The sequence below is a fragment of the Heterodontus francisci genome, chromosome 40, assembly GCF_036365525.1.
Source record: "Heterodontus francisci isolate sHetFra1 chromosome 40, sHetFra1.hap1, whole genome shotgun sequence".
NCBI lineage: Eukaryota > Metazoa > Chordata > Chondrichthyes > Heterodontiformes > Heterodontidae > Heterodontus > Heterodontus francisci.
The window spans coordinates 6,228,114-6,247,203 of record NC_090410.1 but is presented as its reverse complement, the minus strand read 5'-3'; the positions used below and the strand labels follow the sequence as shown (position 1 = coordinate 6,247,203).

The window sequence follows — 19,090 nt, the reverse complement described above, 5'->3', positions numbered from 1 at the left end:
ACCTGTCTCCTCCACACTCTCAGACAGTGCATTCCAGATCCTAAACACTCACTGAACCTGCCTCCACCACACTCTCAGACAGTGCATTCTAGATCCTAAACACTCACTGAACCTGCCTCCACCACACTCTCAGGCAGTGCATTCCGGATCCTAAACACTCACTGAACCTGCCTCCACCGCACTCTCAGACAGTGTATTCCTGATCCTAAACACTCACTGAACCTGCCTCCACCACACTCTCAGACAGTGCATTCTAGATCCTAAACACTCACTGAACCTGCCTCCACCACACTCTCAGGCAGTGCATTCCGGATCCTAAACACTCACTGAACCTGCCTCCACCGCGCTCTCAGACAGTGCATTCTAGATCCTAAACACTCACTGAACCTGCCTCCACCACACTCTCAGGCAGTGCATTCCGGATCCTAAACACTCACTGAACCTGCCTCCACCGCACTCTCAGACAGTGCATTCTAGATCCTAAACACTCACTGAACCTGCCTCCACCACACTCTCAGGCAGTGCATTCCGGATCCTAAACACTCACTGAACCTGCCTCCACCACACTCTCAGGCAGTGCATTCCGGATCCTAAACACTCACTGAACCTGCCTCCACCACACTCTCAGGCAGTGCATTCCAGATCCTAGACACTCACTGACCCTGCCTCCACCACACTCTCAGACGGTGCATTCTAGATCCTAAACACTCACTGAACCTGCCTCCACCACACTCACAGGCAGTGCATTCCAGAGGTGGGGGGAGATGCGAGATTTCATATTGATATTGGTCAGGGTGGCAATTAGCCTCAGTGATTATCAGCCAGATATCCCCCGGGATCATTGTCTAGTGGTTGTTGTCCGAAGATGAAGCTGCGTATGTGTGTGTGTCTGCATGTATGTGTACATACGTGCGCCCGTGTTGGCTGAGGATAAATCGGACTGTGATGCTGCTGCAGGTGAATAGCTCACTGTTTTGGTCACACAGGAAGAATTAGCGGTTGGTTGAGGTACGTGACAGCTAATAGAGCCTGGGGAATCCTGTAAGCAGAGGGAAGAAAATTATGGGAGCCAATGAAATGGGGAAATATGCAGTCTGATCCCAGGCGCAGTGACATCAACACAGTTGGGACAGAATTGTGGATTTTATTTTTAAAAGCTGAATTTATTCCAGTTGAGCGTGACCCGCCACTATAAATCCTCAGGAATGAAGCTGACTGAAATTACAATGCAGCCCCTTTGATTTTCTGAAAGATTTATTCTCCCGGGACGAGTAGGTTCAAATAGAGTAAAGGAGAGGGCAGGGGAAAGGCTGGCTTTAAACGTTCAGAGTAACTGCTCCCAGCTGCCTCTGAAGTGGATTATTTTGTCTGAGCCGACGAGGAAAAGCTTTCTTCGAAATTCATTGAGTTTCATTCAGACCCCTTTCGGTGAATCAACTCCTGCCTCTACTTTCATCAGTCAGTGCTAAATGTCCCAGATTGGACGCCAGTTCACTCATCCTGTCATTCTCCCCTCCTCTCCTCCCGTTGCTCCATCCCCCTTGGGAACAGTTTCCCTTGGGATAGTACCCTCCCTGCACTTCACCCAGGTGTGAGGCTGGTCACTGAATGCTCTGCGGATATTCGACTCGGGAAGGCATTGCCTCCCGGCCTGATCCTGTCCTCACCTGTCAGTCTCGCACATACACGTCCTACCAGGGCTCGGTAGATTGTGACGGGCCATGGGATCCCCAGCCTAGGGTGCTGAAACCCATTGAAGCATCTCCTGCCGTTGCTGTGACTGAGATCAGCAAATTATCCTCAGACTTGGAGGGGGTTGGGGGTGGGGGGGCGGAAATCAGAGCTGGGATCGTGCTGTGTACAGCTCATTGCTGGGAGTTTCTCGCCTCGTCCAACCAGAGAAGTTGATGCTGTGATTTTGTTCCTAGTTCAAAATACTGGAATAGGTGGCCCTCAGTGGAATGTGACTGAGTGACTAAAATCAGGGGCTGTTCTGCCTTACATTGGCTATATAAATGTAAGTTGTTGCTGGATACTCTGTATATCTGTGTCTCTGCTGCTGCACCTGTTACACAGCAAGTGTGAAGCCTACTGCAGGAGAGCAGCCAATAAGCGGCAACGCCAGCTTATATCTTCAGCATCTCAGAGAGGGGCATGTGTGGCCTGCCTGGCACATATAGACAGTGCCAATTTGTAAGATAACAGAATACGGCAGTAAATCTATTAGGATCGATAGGATCCCACATTAGGCGAGTTTGGTGAAGTTTGGATCAAGTTCCTGAAGACATGGATCAATGGCATGGAACTATTGAGAGTCTGAGACTCTCGCTCAATGGGACATCCGCTGGGAGCAGTGGACAGGTCCCATTAGTAGGAAAGTCTCCTCGGAGGCGACTGACGTTGCTGGGTCAGAAGAGAGGGAGTTAACTTGGGAGATCCCACCCCTCGCTGTTAGTTATGCAATTCTTAACAGCCCAATCCCATAAATAATCCCTACCCCCCCAGCATCCTGGCCAGTATCGATCCCTCATCCTACACCTAAAGCAGTTTATCTGCCCGTTTATCTCCTTGTTTGCTTGTGGGATCTTGCTCTGCACAAATGGGCTGCCACGTTTCCCTACATTACAACAGCGACTACATTTCAAAAAGTACTTTATTGGCTGGGAAGTGCTTTGGGACGTGCTGAGGCCGTGAAAGGCGCTATATAAAGGCAAGTCTTTCCTTTTTCGTACTGTAGTTGAGCCGTGCAGACTCGAGGGTCCGGGGTGCTATCCCTGGGATCTGTGCTGTTAGCTGATCTCAGTGGGAGAAGCAGTTACAGGGGAGAGTGGTGGGGGGGGGGTTCCCTGTGCATCGAGGGGGAGAGTGGGGAAATCAGCCAAGGGCTCCTGCTCCTGACCACTGTTGAGTGCAGACGTTAGGTCAGAATAGGGTCCAAGATACAAGCAGAGAACCCGCTGCCAGTCACACATGAGTCAAGGCCACATGAGCAATGCTGCCAACATGGCCGAGTCCAGCACAAGGGGAGAGAACCTTCAAGTTAGGGCCAGGCCGTTCAGGGATGATGGCAGGAAGCAGTTCACACAAAGGGCAGTGGGAATCTGGAACCCTCTCCCATCCCCGGAAAAAAACTGCCGAGGCTGCATTTGTTGTTGGGTCAGAGTTTTCAGGGATAAGGAACTAAGTCAGGGTAGCTGGAGTTAAGATATAGATCAGCTATGATCTAATTGAATAGGGGAATGGGTTCAAGGGGCCGAATGGCCTTCTCTTGTTCCTCTGGATGAAACACTGCCATTACCAGCTTCAGCAGAGGGAAGACAATTGAGGTGGTTGGAAGGGGAAAGTCCCCCAATTGAGACCCCAAATAGCAATAGCGCCCCGATCTTGGGTTTGTGGGAGATGGCGGTTGGAGACAGACACTGAGTAAGCAGAGGCCGTGTCTTATCCAGAGTGTTTGACTGGGTATGATTATCTCTCCCCCCAGGCCATCCATCGTGTCTGCAGTTCACAGTCAATATGACAGCCGCTGTGAGGACCTATCGCTGGCAGTGCATTGAGTGCAAGTCCTGCAGCCTCTGTGGCACCTCAGAGAACGATGTAAGTCAAAGTCACCAGGCAACGTGATGAGCGGAGGAGATACCATCCCATTGAGTTGGGTCAAAGGGGGTGGTCTGGGAGCTGGGGAGATACCAACATGGTAGGGTGGGGGCATGGGTTTGGGAAGGGATATTCCGATTCACATCATGGGGGTGGATGGGCAGATTATATCCCATTGAACAGAGGGGCCTCAGGGTGTATGTACGTAAATCTCTGAAGGTAGGAGGACAAGCTGATAAAGTTATAGGGAATAGACGGAAGTTATTCATCCCATTGGGTCCATGCCGGGTTGTTTACTCAAAGCAAAAATCCTTTGCCTTGTATATCAGAGGACTAGAGTACAAAAGCAAGGAAGTTATGCTAAACCTTTATAAATCATTAGTGAGACTCTAGCTGGAGAATTGTGTCCAATTCCGTGCATCGCATTTTAGGAAACATGTGGAAGCCTTGGGGGAGGGGGAGGTGGAGGTGGAGATTTACTAGAATGGGTCCCAGAGATGAGGGACTTCAGTTAATGTGGAGCTGCTGGGATTGTTGTCCTTAGAGCAGAGAAAATTAAGGGAAGATTTAATAGAGGTGATCAAAATTATTAAGAGTTTCGATAGAGTAAATAAGAAACTATTTCCGCTGGCAGGAGGGTCAGTAACCAGAGGGACACAGGTTTAAGAACCTGAGCGGGAGATGAGGAGAATTTTTCAAATAATATGCAGTGAGTTGTTGTGATCTGGAACGCGCTGCCTGAAAGGGCGGTGGAAGCAGCTTCAATAGTAACTTGCAAAAGGGAATTGGCTTTTAAAGAGCTGGCACAGGCGCAAAGGGTTGAATGGCCTCCTGTGCTGTTATCATTCTAGGATTGTACTACGTTGGGGTGGGGGGGGGAGGTTTGGAAGATTCCAAATCATTTTGATGGGGGTGGGGGGGGGGGGAGGGGATTCCAATATTTCCACTAAAATAGAGAGGAATTTCACAAAAACGTATCAAGATAGTGTCATGGTGAGGAGGCATGTGTGAAACAGCAATAGCCCTTAGATTCTGTGCAAAAACAAGTCAACACAATATTACCAACAATCCCAAGCAGAAAATCTTTGCTCTTTTACACTGACGGCTGAATGGCTAGTTCCACCTTGTGGTCCTGAGGCACACAGGCCAGGGCAGGGGGGCCCGGTTCAATCCCCAGCGTGTGCAACAACTGGCTTCAGAGGCCCTGAGTCCGAGAGAGGGACAATGAGCCAAGGGGTCTTGTTCCTGATCACGACCTGCTGGGTCTGGTTCTACTGAAGTATCACCTCAGTAGCACCTTGTGGAGAAGCAGGAGAGAGGATGGGACTCCTTCCCCACCCCGCTCTCCCCCTTCACACGTATCGCACCTTTCCCAACCGCAGGATGTCCCGAAGGGCTTTCCAGCCGATGAAGTACTTTTTGAAGTGGAGTCACTGTTGTCATGTATTCAACGCGACGGCCAATTTGCGCACAGCAAGATCCCACAGGCAGCAGTGAAACAAATGATTAGGTGATCTGTTTTAGCTGTTAATTGAAGGATAGATGTTGGCCAGGACTCTCTCCTGCTCTTCGTCCAATAGTGGCCGTGGGATCTTTGACATCCACCTGAGACGGCAGGCAGGGCTTCGGTTTAACGTCCCATCCGAAAGATGGTTCACAATTATAATGTTGGATCAGTTTCATTCATTGAGCGCAGTCGGAGTCCGAGATGATCAGGCAACGTGAATCTGTGTCATCCACACAGAGGCGGGTGGAGAGGAGTGTTTCTGATACTAGGTGACAGTTTTGATTGCCAGCTGAGGGAGGGGCAAAGGTTTGTCTCACTAGAGTTGCTTATTAGCTCATCTTCTGAAAGACATCAGGGGGGCCAAGATTATAATTTCCAGAATATTATTCAGCAGGAGGTTTTAGCACTACAGCTTTAGTCACATGATCACCAACAACTTGCATTTATATAGCGCCTTTAATATAGTATATGATTCCCAAGGTGCTTCACAGGAGCTTTATCAGATAACATTAGACACCGGGCAACAGAACAAGGTGTTTGGACTGGTGGCCAACGGCTTGGTCAAAGAGGTAGGTTATAAGGAGCATCTTAAAGGAGGAAGAGAGAGGTGGAGAGGTTTAGGGAGGGAATTCCAGAGCTCAGGGCCCAAGCAGCTGAAGGCACGGCTGCCAATGGTGGAGCGATTAAAATCGGGGAATGTGCGAGAGGCCGGAATTAGAGGAGTGCGACCTTGAGGGCAGGTGGCATAGACTAGATCTGTGCCCCCGAGTATGGAAGATGAAAGGCTGATATAATCGAGGTGTTTAAGATGATTAAAGGATTTGCTGGGGTCGATAGAGAGAAACTATTTGCTCTGGCGGGGGAGGGGGGTGGGGAGGGTGAGTCCAGAACAAGGAGGAATAAACTTAAAATTCGAGCCAGGCGGTTCAGGGGTGATGTCAGGAAGCACTTCTTCACACAAAGGGGAGTGGAAATCTGGAATTCTCCCCCCCAGGAAAGAGCTATTAAGGTTGGGGGTCAATGGCAAATGTCAAAATTGAGATTGCTAGATTTTTGTTGGATAAAGGTATTAAGGGATAGGAAACCAAGATGCGTAAATGGAGTTAAGTTATTGATCAGCCATGATCTAATTGAATGGCAGAACAGGCTCGAGGGACTGAATGGCCTCCTCCTGTTCTGTGTTCCGACAGGGAGCAAAGTCTTTGAGATTAGAGGGAGGTTTAATCTGCAACTAACATGGGAGAGTTTTTGGGATTAAAAGGTTCACGGATGCCCCAATTTGTTTATTTTCAGGAGCTCAAAGAAAGAAATATCTCATTGAACTTAAAATATCATGGAGGTAATATTGTCTCTATGTCTAGGACATGATGTAAAGTGTGATTATCCATTTATTCCCAATAGGATCAGTTACTGTTCTGTGACGATTGTGATCGAGGATATCACATGTACTGCCTGAACCCACCAATGTCTGAACCCCCTGAAGGTAAGGTCCCCTTTCTACCCCCTACTGGGAGACTAAAGCTACTCTGGCTTGATTAGCAATGCATCAACGACTGGCATTGCAACCGCTCAGAAACCTCTCCTTTTATATCTGCTGCTCGTGTTTGAGTCCAGCCTGAAAGTCTCCTCCCCTTGGCCATCACACAGTCCTCCTTAACACTGGAACACTCAAGCTGAGAGTCAAAGGGTGATGGGCTGTGTATCGTTTTAGAGACATTGCAGGACCCGAGCAGCTCCAGCATCCACTTTAATCCAGCACCATTTCCACCGAGAGTGTCTCGGGTGTGGAATACAGCCACCCAGACTGAGCAGTGATGAAGGGATTCTATCATGAAATACATTTCCCTTCATTACTAAGTGTAGCAATGCCAGATGTGAGGTCTGCTAAGACGTTACTGGAATCTACCCGTGAGCAGAGGATTTAAAAAAATAATCTATAACTTATTGAAAGTCTTATTCATGCACTTCTCGTCCGCAAAACCTTGCTTCCAATTGTGGCATTTGTGCGTCAATTTTTCCCATTCTAAATTCTTGTCCACATTTATAGTGTAAATTTCCTATGTCAACATGTCACGCTGTTATCAAAACCTCCTGACAGCAGTGACCAGCTCTTAGTCTGTACCGTCAATAGAACTGTGACTGAGCGTCACTTAATCTTTTGTGAAAATGTTTAATGAGGAAGGTCTGATTGATTTTTGTTCCTTTTTCCTCCCCTCACAGGCAGTTGGAGTTGTCATTTGTGTTTACAACAGTTGAAAGAAAAAGCCTCGGCCTACATTACTTTGACCTAAAAGCTGCCATAGTTTGTTGGCAAATGAATGCCAATGACCGCGAAGTTTCCAAGACCTCTCCACTCGTCCAGCTCAGATAGGTGACCATGTTCCCGAGACAAGGCACTAAATGTTGTAAGATTGTGACCTTTGACTTGAAGAGGTCAGAATGCTGCTACTTGAGGCAATTTCTATCCTTGTACTGTGATTGTAAACATGAAATGAGGTGTTTTACACGTGACATTTTGGTGAGGGGTTTGTTTTTACTTTGTAAATGCAAATGTCTTCACCGAGTATTCTTTAGAGACAAATAAAAAAATGCAAAGAGGAGAAATGCAAATCGAACAAAGACCAGGGACAGCCGTTGAGGGGAAGTGTCGTCCTGCATTTGATTTGATTTTTAGCCTCTTATTGGTACAAACTGTCACCGCACAGACCTCAGTTACAGTTCAGACCCGTTTGGTGAGCAGACCCTGATAGCAATGCTTTCTTGTTCGACCAAACTATTGGACCAACATACTTCAGAGTGGGAGCCGATTGAGGATATAACTGCGCCCCTAACCCTTCAGTAAAAAGGAGTTGTTTGTTGTAAAAATGCATGTTGTGATATATAGCGTACACTCACCTGCCCCGGAAGGCCAAGACTGGACCAAATACAAGAGCGGAAATTAAACTGATTGCCACTCAATCCGAGATCCTCTATAAAGCAAATTGGACGATTGATCCCACAATGCTGTGGTAAACCTTTTCATACATTGGAGGATATATTGCTCGGCTCTACCTAATTTACGTAGCTCCCGGAAACGCTTACCCAGTTGTCAGTAGCAGCTAAGACTGGGATATCCCTCGGCAGGAATATCAGCAACACATCCACTGACCCCCGGCCCAGAAAATAAGCTTTCTTCGACCGAGGAAAACCTATTAAAAACTGGGAGTGCAGGATGTCGGCCAGTCTGAACCTCTGGAACCTTGCTCTTGTAAAAGACCAGAGCTGAAGAGGAATTGAGATCTTCAGCTTCTCCGTTTACATCTTGGGAAAGAACTATGATATGCTTTGGGACTATTTTCATAAGCTGATGTGTATATATGTTAATTGGACGTGATTAGGCTTATCCACCTCATTAGTTAACACTGGTGATTGACAATCATTGCAGTAGATTCCAACTGACTCATCAACTGGTTAGTAGCTTCTTAACTTGGTATTACTCCCAATTCCAAGCCCGCTTCATCCGAAGGAGCTCAGTATCTGGGCAGCATGAACGTGCTGAGCAGGATGCAGCTTCTAGAACATTCCATCACAAGGGCAGCCGCAGGGAGTGAAGTCACAACAGCAACTTGTGTGTGAGCAATCTGCTGGACAGACCTGTGGATCTACCTAATAGCAGCACAGGACAACCCTTCTAACACTGTCACTCTGGATGGGGTGGCAGGGAAGGGGCAGATACAGTTTAGTTCAGTCAAGACCGGTCCATGTGTCACCTGTACCAAATCTGCAGCCTCTCCACAAAAGGTTTAACACCAGAATCAGCAGTTTTGAAAGCAGAGTGCACAAGCCAATCTGTAGTTTTTTTAAGCAGTGCCCAAGATTCTTCCCTTCGCTTCTTTGTTTCCATGAATGAAGCAGCTTAGTGCGGGCACTTTTATGTAAAAAAAAAAGCAGAGAGATTTCCTTGAATGTTCCAGCACTGAAAAACTGGCAATTCAGCCCATCAAGGCAGTACTTGTCTTTTTCTCAATGAGCCATCTGATCTTACCCCACTCTCCTGCTTGCTCCCACATCTTTTAATATTTCTCTTTGACAAGCAACTCTCTAACTCCCTTTTAAAGGAATTAATGAGCACTGCTTCGTCAATGATCTATGACAGAGAATTCCACATTCTAACCACCGTTAGCGTAAAGAAGTTTTTCTAAGCTTGCCATTTGTTCTTTTTTGTGATTATCTTACGCCCGTGCCCTTTCAGCACTGTCCCATTGACCAATGGAAACATTCCATCATTATTCACATTATAACTCTTCACTCTCTCTATCAAGTTGCCCCTTAACCCTCTCAGCTGTAGTGAAAAAATCCTCCAATGCAGACATATAGTCATTAATAAAAGAACCAGAGGGGGAGATGAGGAGAAATTGTTTTACACAGCGAGTTGTTGTGATCTGGAACGCGCTGCCTGAAAGGGCGGTGGAAGCAGATTCAATAGTAACTTTCAAAAGGGAATTGGATAAATACTTGAAGGAGAAAAGATTTCCGGGCTATGGGGAAAGAGCAGGGGGAGTGAGATTAATTGGATAGCAAGGCAAGATGGGCCAAATGGCCTCCTGCTGTGCTGTTGGCTTCTATCATTCTCAAATCTCTCCTCGTCACTGTAGTCCCTCATCGCTCGTAACCTCCGAGTGAATCTACACAGCCCCCTTCCCATTGTTTTTTTTTAAAATCTCCTGTCTATAATGAAGAGGATAAAATAAAAATATTTAGTAGCGTTTGTTTTGAGATTAAAATTTAGGAGAAAAATCCCGGATTAAAATTAGGACCAAATTTCTTCTGAAGAGAATGAAATTAAATGTTGAGTTCCTTAGACTAGCCGTCTTTCAACATGTAAGCTGCCTCTCTCTGGGCTGAGCAATAACTGAAGCTTAATAACAACAACAGTCTGCATTCATATAGCACCTTCAACATAGTAGAAAATGCCCCAAGGCGCTTCACAGGAGCGTTATTGAACAAAACTTGACGCTGACAAGTGACAGGTGACTAAAAGCTTGGTCAACGAGGTAGATCTTAAGGAACATCTTAAATGAGGAGAGAGAGAGAGAGAGAGATGGGTGGAGATGTTTATGGAGGGAATTCCAGAGTTTTGCACAAGCAGTTGAAAGCACAGCCGACACTGGGGGGATGCACAAGAGACCAAAATTCGAGAAGCACACAGATGGCGCAGGGCTGTGGGACTGGAGGAGGTTACAGAAATAGGGAGGGGCGAGGCCATGGAGGGTTTTGAAAACAAGGATGAGAATTTTTTTAATCGAGGCATTGCTTAACCGGGAGCCAGTGTAGGTCAGCGAGCACTGGGGTGATGGGTTTTGATACGAGTTAGGATGTGGACAGCAGCTTTGGATGAGCTCAGGCATACAGAGGGTGGGAGATGGGAGACCGCCCAGGAGTGCATTGGAAGAGTCAGGTCTGGAGGCGACAAAGGCAGGACTGAGAGTTTCAGCAGCAGACGGGCAGAGACAGGGGCAGAGACGGCAGTAAAATAGAAATAAAAAGAGGGCCTTTTAAGACCAGTGCTTCTTCAAACCCTCACAGCTTGGTCCATGTTTCAGTTATTGACTCTCATGTTACATTGCCGTGTATCAGTTTGCAATTTGCACATTAAGCACTTGTGACTCAAGGTGCTAAGAGATGAAGTTGCTTTGAATCAGGTGTTACTACAACTGAAATTGGATTGGAAAGTACTTGATTATTTTACCAGTGTTATCCCCAATGTGTTATGTGTGCCATTGCGTGCAATGTGTAACTGGTATGTGTTTAAACTGATTTGCTGCTGTTTACTTGCTGATATCTCTTTCATAACAGCAGAATGAAATATAGATGATATATATATTTTAAAATATTAAGATCGGTTACAACATAACCTGTTAAGACAGAGAGTCAGAGAAATCTCCCCTATTGGCCAACATCTGCGCTGAAAGTGCCTCCTAACTCAGCCTCTCTGAAATAGTCAGATCTTGGCTGTTCCTGCCATTGAATTCCCATCCGTCAGCTCAGTAGTGACAATAGAGCCAAATTCATTCACTTCACTGTCGTCAGGTCTGAACTAGCCTAGCCGCCTCAGTCATCTTTCTATGTCAAATCGCTCCTGACGTTATCTATCCAGCCAGGTCTTCCTTCATCTCTCGTTCCATGGGGGCTCTGTCTCTCTGCAGGGCCTGCCAGATGTATTCTAGCTGTCCCCATTCTCCAAACGGTGCCCCGAACCACTGCAGTCATCTTGCCTCAGATCCTCGGGAAAACTTCTGTTTCTTGTCTGAGTCACCTTGGATCTTGAGTTCTCAGCTGCAATCCTAATAATCATATCCGTGTCTCATTTCCACCCCCCCCCCCCCACCCCCCGGCCCCTACATCACCCCGAGGTGCGAGTACTCAATTGCCTCTTGCACGTGAAGTCTCGAGTCTCAGGGCGCTGTTCAAATGCTCAATTCAGCCAGGCACCTGAAAGAGCCACTGGCAGAAGCCAGTGCCAACACATCTGGATTAGCTTTTGACTTCCAGTGTCTTCTCTGTGCAGGACTTAAGAGATTGGAAGTCAGAGACATTTGAGGTACAATAACGATTTGGGGTTTCAGAGTCGATCCAGAGGTTGACTCCATTGCCTACTGCTTACTTTGAGTTATGTACCCCTCATTAGCAGTCTTGTTTTTTGAACCTAGTGAATTCAGTAATGGGATCCAGTTGCTAAAGGCCAGGGGCAAATCTGAAAGAGTCGGTTTGGGTCATTTATTGCAAGAAACACAAGTCTGATTTTGAATGGGTTCTTCTTGTTTGGAGTGCAAAAGGCTTAGATCTGTCAATCATAGATAATTCTAAGGAAACCTAGTCACTTCAGTTCTAGTTGGTCAAACTCAACCCAAATCCAACCCAGAATAAGCGTAAAAACACTCGGGGAGGGGGTTGAAAGGATGTCCCGGAGCTTTACAGCCAATGAAGTGCTTTTTGAAATGAAGTCACTGTTTTAATGTAGGAAATTTGGCAACCAATTTGTGCACAGCAAGCTCCCACAAACAGCAATGTGACAATGACCAGAAAATCGTTTTTTAGTGATGTTGATTAAGGAATAACTATTGGTTGGGACACTGGGAATAACTTCCCTGCTCTTCCTTAAAATAGTTGCACGGGATCATTTACGTCCACCTGAAGGGAAGACGGAGCCTCGGTTTAATATCTCACTGAAATGGAAGCACATCCCAGAGTGCAGCCTTCCCTCAATACAGCCCTGGGCGTGTTAAACATTGTGCCCAAGTTTCACGGAGTGGGATTTGAACCCACCGACCTTTGTGACTCAGAGGCGGAAGTGCTACCATGCGAGTCCCGCGTGAAGGAAGAACTTGTGTATCATTAGCAACATTCATTCCTTTGGGAATGTCCCAAACCTCTTTAACAGAGAGTTAATTATCTTAAAGCACAACCACTGTTACACAGTCAAACGCAACAGCCAATGTGGACACAGCAAGATACCACAAACAGTACATCAGATGAGTGATCTATTGTTTTTTTGTGGTAATATTGGTTGAGGGAGGAATATTGGCCAGGAAACAGGGAGAAGTCCCTGCCATTTCCAAATAATGCCCTGGAATCTCTTATACCCAACAGAGCTCGGGTGCTTAATCTGAAAAGAATTTGAAGGGAATGTTATGAGGTTGATCAGGTTAAGAATCCAATGAAAGAGGTATGAACAATTTAACAGCAATTCTTAAAACAAAAAAAGTAAATAATTGCTGTAAAAAGATGTTAATTGTTGTAAAACCAATTTCAACTTTCTCTGTGTAAGGAAAAGTGTAAACTTTTTGGACATGAAATTGTTCCTTTATTTCTTTTTGCTAAGCTCCAAGTAACTGAAAGCTGCAATATACTACAGACATCTCGGCAGAGGGCAGCCATCCCATGAATCAGGGCTGGGCCTGGTTTCAGAAGAGGCAGGACCTGCATTCTGGGGAGGGGCATGAGCTGGAACAGTTGCAGTGTGGTTGTGCTTGCAATGACGTTTTTGGGTGACAATAGCTAACTCCCTTGGCACAAATTACCTTGAGTGTTTGGTGAAAAGCCCCCCCCCCCCCCCCAAAAAGAGAAGATTTTTTTGCCCTTTTGTGAGGGCTGTTGCTGGTCTGACGTCTGTGGAAATGTTGAATAATTGGGTCTCGAGCCAACACTTGCCTGACCTTTTGAATTCGTTGATTTTCGCTAGGGCTGGTCTGTCTCCGAGACCATCTCTCCCGCGGGAGAGGTCAACGCTTTCAGCTCCTCGCAGGAAGACCTATAGCTTGTCAGGCCATTCTGGCTGTCCTTTTGATAGTATAAAATCTGGAAGCTCCCCAGCGTTGGCAGTTGTCAAAGGAACAACAGAAAGAGTAGTCAACCGAAGTGACATCAATGATTAACAAGTGACATTATTGCATCCAACCAACCAGCTTCATCCGGCCAGAAATACTCTTCGTTCGGAGATGTTCTCAAAATATAAAACACAAATATGGAAACAGTTTTTTTCCCCTGGTGGTTTCACTTACCCATTACTTTGTAAACCATTATCCAGCTTTAACAATAGTCCTTTGAGCCAATGGTAGACTTGGCTTCCAAACATGTTCTACTGTCCACTATATCCTAAGCACATGACAGGACCAGGGTTGAAATGCAGATGAAGCGAATCAATTCACAATGTGGAGTTGACTCCAAGTTTGTGTTTTAAAAACCCATCGATTCACAGAAGGGTTCAGCACAGAAAGAGGCCATTCGGCCAGTGTGCCTCTTTGTAGGCAGGAAGGAAACAAGAGGGTAGATGCTGAGAGACTGTTTCCCCTGGCTTAGAGAGTCTAGAACAAGGGGTCACAGTCTCAGGCCATTTAGGACTGAGACGAGGAGAAATTTCTTCACTCCGAGGGTTGTGAATCTTTTGGAATTCTCTACTCCAGAGAGCTGTGGATGCTCAGTCGTTGGGTATGTTCAAGATTGAAATCAGTAGATTTTTGGACACTAAGGGAATTAAGCAATATGGAGATAGTGCAGGGAAGTGGTGTTGAGGTAAAAGATGAGCCATGATCTTGAATGGTGGAGCAGGCTCGATGGGCCGAATGGCTGATGGAATTCAAACATAAGAACTTACATTGAGAAACAGGAAAAACTTGTGAGCTCCAACGTCTGCTTTCTGATCGATCTCAAGCCTACCTCACCTGCCATCTCATTGCATCCTGCAAACTCTTCTCTCTGCAACAGAAACCAGCAGCAAACCTCGGCACAACTCATTCAGCCCGTGGCAAGGAGTCAGAACCAAGTTGCTTTCGACCTCTCAGCTCCAAAGAAAAAAACTTTCGGGGAAAGTCGAGAGCAATTTCTGAGGCAAATCAGCTGGCAGCCGCAATGACTATCACCATCCCCTGCAGAGAAACAGACGTCCAGAGTCTGGTGAACTGCTCGAGGCTCAGCAATCTGCAGTTCCCATCCCAGTTGGGGAGCAGGAAGCGGAGGTCAATTTATACTTCATGCTCAGCCCAGACGTTGAGACATTGTGACCCAGCCCAGCTGTTAGCTTAACTCCTGGGTGTGTGGGCCAACAAAACAAAATCATTTTCTCTCAATTGTTGTGTTAAAAATGCCATGTAATGTACTGTAGCTTTAAGTGATATTAGCAGGACAATGATTGTACTGGTTGAGTTGTCTTTGATAATGTTATTGCTGTACCTGTGTTGCGTAGGTGATGTGTCTGTTTAACTTAGGTGTGCCAGGCAAGTTCAAGAATAAAAAAAATTGGATTTGATTCTCACTTGGAAACAAGCACCGCAGGGTGATCTGGGTTTTGAGTCTGTGCGTACTTATTTTAATTCAAGAAAGATAGACTTGCATTTATATGGCGCCTTTCACAACCTCGTGACATCCCAAGGCGCTTTACAGCCAATGAAGTACTTCTGAAGTGTCGTTGCTGTTGTAATGTAGGAAACGCGGCAACGAATTTGCGCACAGCAAGCTCCCACAAACAGCAATAGGATAAGGATCAGATAATCTGCTTTTGTGATGTTGGTAAGGGATAAACATTGGCCAAGGTCACCGGGGAGAACTCCCCTGCTCTGCTTCAAAATAGTGGCCGTGGGATCTTTAACACCCACCCGAGAAGGCAGATGGGGCATTGGTTCAATGGCTCGTCGAAAAGACGGCACGTCTGACAGTGCAGCACTCCCTCGGTACTGGAGCTGGGAGGGTCAGCCTAGATTTGGTGCTTAAGTCTCTGGAGTTTGGTTCTGCGTCAGGAGTGAGTGGGTGACCCACTCAGCCGGGACAGACATAATTGATGCAATTAAAGGTCGGGGACACATTTTCGGTGCCAAGCAGTCGGGTATCACGAGTGATTCTCCTCACCCATGGCACCAGATGGTGGATGAGTGGCACATGCACCCTAGGAATATTCTGCAAAGGGCTACAGGTGGCTAATGGTAGCGGCTTTCACAAATCAGCATGGTCCCTGTGTGTCCAATCCTGAGCTCAGGTAGCTTATCTCAACTGGGAGTGTGATAGGGGTGCAACAATTGGCCAGAGGACAACCAAGCACACAGCATGAGGGGGGAAAGGGACAGATGGGTGTTCGGCCCCTTATTTGCACATGCAAATGTCAGTTACACCTGTTTCAGGCCTGTGCACTGCACACCCATTTTATTGGCCTTTACCAACATGGCACCTTTCCTCCCTGCCATATTGGAGGCTTAGTAGGCCGTTTAGTGCCTGAAAATCTGCCAACTTTACACAGTTACACAACGGAGTCACAAGTCAGCCCTGCTGGGTTATTAATCATAAAATAGTAAAGTTTTAAATTTAAATTTTTCTCTCCCTCACTCACTCTCCTCCCCCCACCCTGTCACTACCCTCACACACAGGCTGTACGAGTCCCTTCTCAACGTCACAGGGATGAAATGAAATACATTATGATTATCTCGTTAACCAGCTGATGACCTGATTAGAAGAAGCTGCTTTAGCTGTCTCTTAAGCTCATCTTAAAATAGGAAACGTTGATATAGCTGGGAATCCATACCGCAGGAGGCCGAGGCGGAATCACCCCGCGGGCAGGAATGTGTGTTTTAAATTTCTTCTTTCGTGTGATGTGGGCATCACTGGCCAGGCCAGCATTTATTGTCCATCCCTAATTGCCCTTGAGAAGGTGGTGGTGAGCTGCCTTCTTGAACCGCTGCAGTCCATGTGGTGCAGGTACACCCACAGTGCTGTTAGGGAGAGAGTTCCAGGATCTTCACCCAGCCACAGTGAAGGAACGGCGATATAGTTCCAAGTCAGGATGGTGTGTGACTTGGAGGGGAACTTGCAGGTGGTGGTGTTCCCATGCATCTGCTGCCCTTGTCCTTCTAGGTGGTAGAGGTCACATGTTTGGAAGGTGCAGTTGAAGGAGTAACTAAGGATTGTCTTCATATCTATGACACCCCCAGCTGTAGTGTATGCCCCCGTCACTATTGGAAACTAGAGCTTCTGGAAATTTCACCTCCCTCCCCGTCACTGCCCCATTTTATATCTCACATAGCAAGGCGGCTGATTTACGCTGGGGTACAGGTCACTAGAGGCTGAAACTGTTGTTATCCTTAATCCTCTTCTCTTGCCAGTCTAACAGTGAATGTTGGTCAGCTATTGCACCATGAAGGCATCACAGATGAGCTTGCTCTTCTCCTTATCTCACACCTGCTCATTTTTACCCCTCCCATAAACCGGGAAGATTGAGGATTAACTGCGGGACCCAATTCCCATTGCCAGTGGTGATCAGCTGATTCAGCGCAGAGTGGGGATTTGTTCATTCACAGGATGTGGGCACGGCTGGAAAGGTTAGTGTTTATTGCCCATCCTTAATGAGCCTGGAGGAGATGGTGGTGAGTTACTAACTCAGTGAGTAGCTCTCTAACCATGAGTCAGAAGGCTGTGGGCTCAATTCCAAGGGGCTGAGCGCAGCAATCCAGCCGGACATCCTCAGTACTGAGGGAGTGCAGCACTGTCCAAGGTGCTGTCCTCCAGATGAGACATTAAGCCAAGGCCCCATCTGCTATCTGAAATAGACGTAAAAAGATTCCATGGCACTATTTTGAAGGCAAGCAGGGCAGTTCTCCCCAGTCTCTAATATTTACTCCTCAATCAACATCACTAAAACAGACTCTCAGAACATCATCATATTTCTGTTTGTGGGAGCTTGCTGTGCACAAATTGGCTTCCATGTTTTCTACATTACAACAGTGGCTACGATCCAAAGGAATTCATTGGCTGTAAAGCATTTTGGGATGCCCTGAGGGCCACGAAAGGCGCTATATAAATGCAAGTCTTTCTTTAATCACTGCAGTCTGTCATTGCAGTTTGATACAACTTGCGAGGCCATTTCAGAGGACTCGTAAGAGTCAACCACATTGCTGTGAGTCTGGAGTCACATGTAGGCCAGACCAGGTAAGGACAGTAGATTTCCTTCCCTCAAGGACATTAGTGAACCAGGTGGAATTTTTACGACATTCCGGTAATTTCAAGACTAGCTTTTTATTCCAGATTTATTTAACCAACTGAATTTAAATTCCCCCAGATCATTAGTCTACCCCTCTGGATTATTAGTCCAGTAACATAATCACTATGCTACCACCCCCTACAACCTGAGCTTGAAATCTTCTTTGTCTGTGTGACTCAGTATCACAGTGGATGGTGAATTTACCCACTGTGACATCAGGAGGTCTCCCAAGTCTCATGGGCGGACCCTGTAGGGCAGCTTTTGAGGTTGAGTATTGGGCTCCCAGCACAAAGGGTAGCCTTACTAGATCAACTAGGGTGGCGCAGTGGTTAGCACCGCAGCCTCACAGCTCCAACAACCCAGGCTCAGTTCTGGGTACTGCCTGTGCAGAGTTTGCAAGTTCTCCCTGTGACTGTGTGGGTTTCCGCTGGGTGCTCTGGCTTCCTCCCACAGCCAAAGACTTGTAGGTTGATAAGTAAATTGCCCTTAGTGTAGGTAGGAGAATTGAGAGAAGGTTGGGATTAATGTAGGATTAGTATAAAATGGGTGGTTGATGGTCAGCACAGACTCAGTGGGCCGAAGGGCCTGTTTCAGTGCTGTATCTCTCTATAACTTCCATGCCAACCCAGCATTTGAACTCAGCGGGTGGGGTCTGGGTAAATGCCTCTTGTTAAAACAATTATGTCCAAAATCAAATCTTTTCCCAGCAGTGTGGCCACTCTTTGCCCTTCTAATCCCAGTGATATTGTCTCCCAAATTCATCCTGATCCTGTGCTGCCTCTTGAATCTCTTATTCCCAGTCCACCATTTCTTATCCTTGGAAACATCTCACCTTTCCCTTATCCCTAAGCAAGTGGCCTTTATACCTTGAGGACTAGAATACAAGGGGGTAGAAGTCATGCTGCAGCTGTACAAAGCCCTGGTTAGATCCCACCTGGAGTTACTGTTGAGCAGTTCTGGGCACCACATCTTAGGAAGGATATATTGGCCTTGGAGGGAGTGCAGTGTAGATTTACCAGAATGATACCTGAACTCTAAGGGTTAAATTATGAGGAGAGATTACACAAACTAGAGCTGTATTCCCTGGAATTTAGAAGGTTAAGGGGTGATTTGATTGAAGTTTGCAAGATATTAAGGGGAACTGATAGGGTAGATAGAGAAAAACTATTTCCATTGGTTGGGGAGTCTAGGACTAGGGGCAGAGTCTAAAAATTAGAGCCAGACCTTTCAGGAGTGAAATTTAAAAAAAGACTTTATATGTGATCACCAGATGTCCCAAAGCCCCTTACAGTCAATGAAATACTTTTGAAGTGTAGTCACTATTGTAATGTAGGAAAATTAGGAAACACTTCTCCACACAAAGGGTGCAGAAGTTTGGATCTCTCTTTCACAAATGGCAATTGATGCTGGGTCAATTGTTAATTATAAATCTGAGATTGATAGTTTTTTGTTCTCCAGAGGTATTAAGGGATATGGGGCAAAGGCAA

General features: G+C 46.5%; 1 protein-coding gene across 4 annotated transcripts in view; it reads left to right on the top strand.

Annotated features, from left to right (window-relative positions):
- The window catches only part of dpf1 (double PHD fingers 1), an 83,592-nt gene extending 68,745 nt beyond the window's left edge, over positions 1-14,847 (top strand). For all 4 annotated transcript variants that reach the window (XM_068018913.1, XM_068018915.1, XM_068018911.1 and 1 more), the window contains 3 exons: positions 3,485-3,597; positions 6,506-6,587; positions 7,325-14,847. In XM_068018913.1, the coding sequence (XP_067875014.1) occupies positions 3,485-3,597; positions 6,506-6,587; positions 7,325-7,395 (266 nt within the window). In that variant the 3' untranslated portion in view covers positions 7,396-14,847. The remainder of the gene's footprint in view (positions 1-3,484; positions 3,598-6,505; positions 6,588-7,324) is intronic.
- The last annotated feature ends 4,243 nt before the right edge of the window (positions 14,848-19,090 follow it).